The following is a 7,615-nucleotide window of genomic DNA, read 5'->3' as shown; positions in this document are numbered from 1 at the left end:
GAGGTGTTTTTCCACTGGTTTCCTTTACTGCTGGTGATGATAGCGTTGTTAATTTCATCGAGGATATGCTTACTAATTTTCCCAATTTCAGGCTTAGAAGGGTTTATTAAGCGGCATGATGGATTGTCTTGAAAATTGGGGTTATGATCTTTCAACTTGATTAATGCAGCTTTCTTAGCCAATTTCTCAATGCGGTTGTCCAACGTGAGTCGCTCAGCAATTCTGGCTGACTGGGAGTAAAACTTGTCAACAAGGGGATCGCTTGACTTTCTGTAGGTCTTGGTAATGTTCTCATTAAGCAATTTGTCGTATGAGGAAGTATTCATGGTATAGAAATTATTGGTTTTATCGGCGGAAATGAGGAGGGTGCCTAGCTTCTTAATCTTGTTCTTAAAGTCGCTATTTAGCTTACTCTGAAAACTGCATTTGGTGTCCTTGAATTTTATATTCTGGATAAGCTGGGTCATGACATCTTCAAAAGGTGGCAACTCGTTGATTTGAGGCGGAGAGTTTCTTGATTTGAAACCGTATGACTCGTTTGCTTTGGATTCTGTATTGTTTAAGAAATGATAAGCTTTCCACCGCATCCGACGTAGAAAATGCTCCGTCTTCTCGATGAATCTCTTCAAGTATTCGTTCTTTCCCGGCAGTGGGATATTCTAAACAGGCAGCGGAACATTACATGGTTTAACCCACCATATAGCAAGAACGTGGAAACTAACGTCGGAAAATGCTTCCTTGCACTTGTTGATAAGCATTTCACCAAAACTAATCCTCTTCACAAAATTTTTAACCGAAACACCCTTAAATTGAGCTACAGCTGCATGGGCAGCATTAAAACTGTCATATCTAACCATAACAAAGCAGAAATCCGGAAACTCGCACGCACTAATGATCAAGCTAGGAAAAGCTGCAGCTGTGGGAAACCTGACATATGCCCCATGGATGGAAGCTGTAACATGGAAAGCGTAATTTACTAGGCAGAGGTCACCACAGAAAGCGCCAAGGAAACATACATCGGTCTCTGTGACACCGCGTTTAAAATGCGCTACAGTAACCACTTGTGTTCATTCCGAAACGAACGTTTCAGGCATGCTACTTAACTTAGTAAATATATATGGAGTCTTAAGGACAAGAACACTAAGTTTAATATTAAGTGGCGCAAGGTGTAACAAGCTAGTTCTTATTCCAATGTAGCTAAGAGATGCAATTTGTGTTTGTGGGAGAAATATTTTATCATTTGTAAACCGCAAATGGCGAGCTTAAACAAGAGAAATAAGCTGACATCATGTTGCAGACATGTCAGGAAATTCCTGTTAAAGAACGTAACGTTACGATAGCGCGTGTAGTATATTGAGCGCGCATGTACACATTGTTCTGTCTTTTAAATTTCGGTGGATTGTAACCGTTATTTCTGGCTGTTGCCTGACGATTGTTTCGCGAGAGGCGTGAAACTCAGAGTTGCAGTAAAAGTTCAAGTAGCCTAGATCTTCAAGTATAATTATATATATATATTTTTTAAACAAACATATATATATATATGTATGATGCTCGATCCTCCCAGTAGATAGCGCTATTTATGCAATAGCGAAAATCAGACCTGAAAAAAATCAGGCCAGTACGGGACTCGAACCACTGACCTCTGCGATACTAGTGCAGCGCTCTACCAATTGAGCTAACAAGCCAACTGGGAGCAGGCCGTTAAGCTGATTCGTCAAATTGAGCTAACAAGCCTGCTCCTAGTTGGCTTGTTAGCTCAATTGGTAGAGCGCTGCACTAGTATCGCAGGGGTCAGTGGTTCGAGTCCCGTACAGGTCTGATTTTCGCTATTGCATAAATAGCGCTATCTACTGCGAGGATCGTGCATCATACGTATCTAATACCACAGTTCAAAATATATGAACTTCATATATTCATTCTATCTCATATATATATATATATATATATATATATATATAATTATACCTCAAGAATTAGGTTACTTGAACTTTTACAGCAACTCTGAGTTTCATGCCTCTTGCGAAGCAATCGTCAGGCAACTGCCAGAAATAACGGTTACAATCCACCAAAATTTAAAAGACGAAACAATGTATACATGCGCGCGCAACATACTGCACGCGCTATCGTAACGTTAGGTTCTTTAACAGGAATTTCCTGATATGTCTGCAACCTGATGTCAGCTCATTTCTTTTGTTTAAACTTGCCATCTGCGGTTTACAAATGATAAGATATTTTTCCCACAAACACAAGTTATATATATATATATATATATATATATATATATATACATAACTGCAGACAGTACTGTTTCGGCCTTCTGGGCCTCATCAGTGCAGTGCTAATGCTAGGATGGGGGAGAACCGAGACGGTCACCCCAAACGACCCAACCTTTGTGGTATCGTCTAAGCCATGCCAGAGTGCTCAAACTAGAGTAAACGAGCGAGCATGCGCAATTGCAACGGCAATGACTCGTCCTAGATAGAGTGCTCAATTTGGACATGAAAGCAAAGCTTTGTATGCCAAAGAGCTATATCTAACTGCAGACAGTACTGTTTCGGCCTTCTGGGCCTCATCAGTGCAGCGCTAATGCTAGGATGGGGGAGAACCGAGACGGTCACCCCAAACGACCCAACCTTTGTGGTATCGTCTAAGCCATGCCAGAGTGCTCAAACTAGAGTAAACGAGCGAGCATGCACAATTGCAACGGCAATGACTCATCCTAGATAGAGTGCTCAATTTGGACATGAAAGCATATTTTTTATACATATATATATATATATATATAATTATACCTCAAGATTTAGGTTACTTGAGCTTTTACTGCAACTTTGAGTTTTATGCCTCTTGCGAAGCAATCGTCAGGCAACTGCCAGAAACAACGGTTACAATCCACCAAAATTTAAAAGACAAAACAATGTGTACATGCGCGCGCAACATACTGCACGCGCTATCGTAACGTTACGTTCTTTAACAGGAATTTCGTGACATGTCTGCAACCTGATGTCAGCTCATTTCTTTTGTTTAAACTTGCCATCTGCGGTTTACAAATGATAAAATATTTTTCCCACAAACACAAATTGCATCTTTTGGCTACATTGGAATACGAACTAGCTTGTTTCACCTTGCGCCACTTAATATTAAACTTAGTGTCCTTATCTTTAAGACTCCATATATATTTGCTAAGTTCAGTAGCATGCCTGTAACGTTCGTTTCGGAATGAACACAAGTGGTTCCTGTAACGCATTTTAAAAGCGGTGTCACAGAGACCAATGTACGTTTCCTTTGCGGTTTCTGTGGTGACCTCTGCTTGGTAAATTATGCTTTCCATGTTACAGTTTCCATCCATGGGGCATATGTCAGGTTTTCGACAGTGGCAGCTTTTCCTAGCTCGATCATTAGCGCGTGCGAGTTTCCGGATTTCAGATTTGTTGTGGTTAGATATGACAGTTTTAATGCTGCCCATGCAGCTGTAGCTCAGTTTAAGGGTGTTCCGGTTGAAAATTTTGTGAAGAGGATCAGTTTTTGTGAAATGCTTATCAATAAGTGCAAGGAAGCATTTTCCGACGTTAGTTTCCACGTTCTTGCTGTATGGTGGGTTAAACCAAGTAATATTCCGCTGCCTGTTACTTCGTGGACGTGGTGCCTGGTTTGATGCAGCGTTGAACGACAGGGTGTAGCTGTACCCACTTTTTTTGAGAGCTTCTTGATAAATAGGTTTAGCACTATCGAAGCATTCTCTGTCGGAAGATATCTCGGAGAGCCTCCTATTGATTGATTCAGGGATGTTGTGTAGAATGGACGGTGGGTGGTTAGATTTTTTATGCACGTACAGGGGGATGTTGCCTTCCTTAGTAAGAACGTAACGTTACGATAGCGCGTGCAGTATGTTGCGCGCGCATGTACACATTGTTTTGTCTTTTAAATCTTGGTGGATTGTAACCGTTATTTCTGGCAGTTGCCTGACGATTGCTTCGCAAGAGGCATGAAACTCAGAGTTGCAGTAAAAGTTCAAGTAACCTAAATCTTGAGGTATAATTATCCATAGCTCTAGCCCTGCTATTGAGCACTCTTTAGTAGATGATGATCTCATTCCGCTATTTTGGTTATATATATAGATATGTATTTAACAATTATTCCACGAGCGCGCCTTGGATATGATATGATAGATAGCCAACGAGGCGCGTAGCGCCGAGCTGGCTATAATCATCTCATATCCAACAAATGCGAGCGCAATAATTGTTTTATTAAAAACGTTACATTAAATTATTAAATTTCATTAAATTTTTAGCTCCCTTTTAATTTTAAGCTGACGCGCACGCTTACCATATTTGTAGATTATGGTATATTGGCTCATATACCATAATGGCTAAGCCAATAAAAGTCTTGAATTGCATTATCCAATGATCCAGTTTTTAATAAATATATATGCATGCTCACTAGTTTACTCTAGTTTGAGCACTCTTGCATGGCTTAGACGACACCACAAATGTTGGGTCGTTTGGGGTGACCCTCTCCGTTCTCCTCCATCCTAGCATCAGCACTGCACTGATGAGGCCCAGAAGGCCAAAACAGTACTTTCTGCAGTTAAATATAGCTCTTTGGCATACAAAGCTTTGCTTTCATGTCCAAATTGAGCACTCTACCTAGGATGAGTCATTGATGTTGCAAATGCGCATGCACACTAGTTTACTCTAGTTTGAGCACTCTGGCATGGCTTAGATGACACCACAAATGTTGGGTCGTTTGGGGTGACCCTCTCGGTTCTCCTCCATCCTAGCATCAGCACTGCACTGATGAGGCCCAGAAGGCCGTAACAGTACTGTCTGCAGTTACACATATATATATAAAAGCAGAAATGTCATGGTCAAGAGAGGCCAACTCCAATGTAGCTTTGTTGGTTTATTAGCTCGACGTTTCGACCGCCTCGGTCTTCCTCAGGAACATACTAATTACATGAGCAATATTCAAATTTGAAATTCATGTCAACAGTAAACATTTGATGACGTAATAATATAAAAATAGAATAGATAACAGCGAAACGTGTTATAGGGACTAAAGTAGATAAATTAAAATAGTTATAATTCATGTAGTAAGCTTATTGATAGTAGGATTGAGTCTTAAAATCCAATAACTTTCCCTTGCTTTTCTGATTTCTTGATTTTGACTTCTATCTTTTTCAATAACCGTAAGTTTAAAATTATCCACTCCACAGTTCTTAAAATGTCTGACAGAGGGTATGTTTTTATGTCCACCTTTGATGTCGCTATCGTGTTGATTGCCACGACGGTGTATTGAGTGACCTGTCTCGCCTAAGTACTGATCGTTACATTTGCTACATTCTATCAGGTATATCACATTGCTAGTCTTGCATGACGTGTGTTGTCGCAGTTTTATCGCTTCTCCTGTAGTGCCGCTTTTAACTGTTCCTGTAAATTGCTCCTATGCTTTGCAGCAGTTGTATCTTATGTCAGCCCTACAAGGCCAGAATCCGGGACGAGTGAATTGCAATGGTTTCTGCTTTTTATGTTTGTGACAGAAATGAATTGTGAGATTTTTGTTTGTATGGAATGATCGGCCACAGATTGTACAGGTAGTGTCAGATGGAACTTGACTGTGTAGATTGCTTATATCGTGTGAGGACTCATCAGTGGAGGGGGCTGTGTCAGTGGCCATCGGCGATCGCAGTCTTCTGTGGGTAAGTATCTGTGTTAAATAACGCCCTTTTCGATAGGCAACGAGAGGTGGTTCTTTGAATATGGCCTGTGTGTTGGACGATGTCAAGAGTATTTGATGGTGCTCCTTGAGGATTCTGTGGATGTTTGGCAGTGCTCTGTTGTAAGTTATTAGAAGTGGTACACGGTCAGTGGAGGAAATAGGTTTGCTTGTGAGCGCTTCCTGCCTTGATGTTCTCCTTACTTTCATGATACATTCCTTAATCAACTTATTCTTGTAACCTCGCTTAAGCAGTATGTTGTGTAGCTCACGTGCTCGTTTTTCAAAAAACTCGTTGTCAGAGCAGATGCGTCGTAGCGTGGGCCTCTTGTACTCCAAGGGTGTAATCAACACCAATACAGCAGAGTATCTGGTAATGGAAAACGCTCAACCAGGAAATATAAATTTCTTTCCTAAAATCCACAAACCGCAACGCCCACCTCCCGCTCGACCGATTTGTAACACCATCAAATCTGCCACAACTAACATCTTAAAGTGGTACAGGCCTGAATTTTTTTCAGGTCTGATTTTCGCTATTGCACAAATAGCGCTCTCTACTGCGAGGATCGTGCATCATACGTATCTAATACCGCAGTTCAAAATATATGAACTTCATATATTCATTGTATCTTAAAGTGGATTGATGATAAACTACAACTACTGGTCTAGAAACTGCCCTCCCATCTGAAGGACGACAACGACTTTCTCTGTAAACTTGTCGAACTGAACAAAAGTCATACCTTACCGCCAGAGACTATTTTAGTAACATGGGACGTCAAATCCCTTTACACTAACATTCCACATGATGGTGACATGGAAGCATGCGACTACTTCATGCGCCTTGATAATTTTGCAAACAACAGAAGGGAAACCATCGCACAATTCATCAATCTCGTTCTAACTTGTAATAACCTAACCTTCCAAGGGAAACATTACATTCAACAAACAGGAACAGCCATGGGAACACGAATGGTGCCGAGTTACGCAAATCTCTACATGGGTCGCCTTGAGGATCGCTTTTTGAGAGAAGCTGCTGACCAACCTCTTGTCTGGTTCAAATACATCGATGACAATTTTTTCATATGGACACACGGCGAAGAAAAACTCAAAAACTTCTTTAACAAATGTAACTCCTTTGATCCACACATCAAGTTTGAACAAACCACTTTCCTAGACGTTCGAGTAATCATCAAAAACAACGGCGAACTTAGCACAGACTTATACACAAAACCTACTGATACCCATCAATACCTAAACTGGACCAGTTGTCATCCACGACACACTAAAACATCCATCCCATACAGCTTGGCATTGAGGCTACGACGTATCTGCTCTGGCAACGAGTTTTTTGAAAAACGAGCACGTGAGCAACACAACATCATACTGCTTAAGCGAGGTTACAAGAATAAGTTGATTAAGGAATGTATCATGAAAGTAAGGAGAACATCAAGGCAGGAAGCACTCACAAGCAAACCTATTTCCTCCACTGACCGTGTACCACTTCTAATAACTTACAACAGAGCACTGCCAAACATCCACAGAATCCTCAAGGAGCACCATCAAATACTCTTGACATCGTCCAACACACAGGCCATATTCAAAGAACCACCTCTCGTTGCCTATCGAAAAGGGCGTAATTTAACACAGATACTTACCCACAGAAGACTGCGATCGCCGATGGCCACTGACACAGCCCCCTCCACTGATGAATACTCACACAATATAACCAATCTACACAGTCAAGTTCCATCTGACACTACCTGTACAATCTGTGGCCGATCATTCCATACAAACAAAAATCTCAAAATTCATTTGTTCTCGCAAACATAAAAAGCAGAAATCGATGAAATTCACTCGTCCCGGATTCTGGCCTTGTAGGGCTGACATAAGATGCAACTGCTGC

At 41.1% G+C, this 7,615-nt stretch overlaps 1 protein-coding gene across 1 annotated transcript; it reads left to right on the top strand.

Moving 5' to 3' along the window:
- Positions 1 to 6,525: 6,525 nt before the first annotated feature.
- Positions 6,526 to 7,542, top strand: LOC148741309 (uncharacterized). The gene has a single exon (XM_088729651.1). The coding sequence runs from the start codon at positions 6,526 to 6,528 to the stop codon at positions 7,540 to 7,542; it is 1,017 nt and encodes a 338-aa protein (XP_088585777.1).
- Positions 7,543 to 7,615: the final 73 nt, after the last annotated feature.

The sequence above is a fragment of the Stylophora pistillata genome, chromosome 1, assembly GCF_964205215.1.
Source record: "Stylophora pistillata chromosome 1, jaStyPist1.2, whole genome shotgun sequence".
Taxonomy (NCBI): Eukaryota; Metazoa; Cnidaria; class Anthozoa; order Scleractinia; family Pocilloporidae; genus Stylophora; species Stylophora pistillata.
This window is presented reverse-complemented; position numbering and strand designations above follow the sequence as displayed.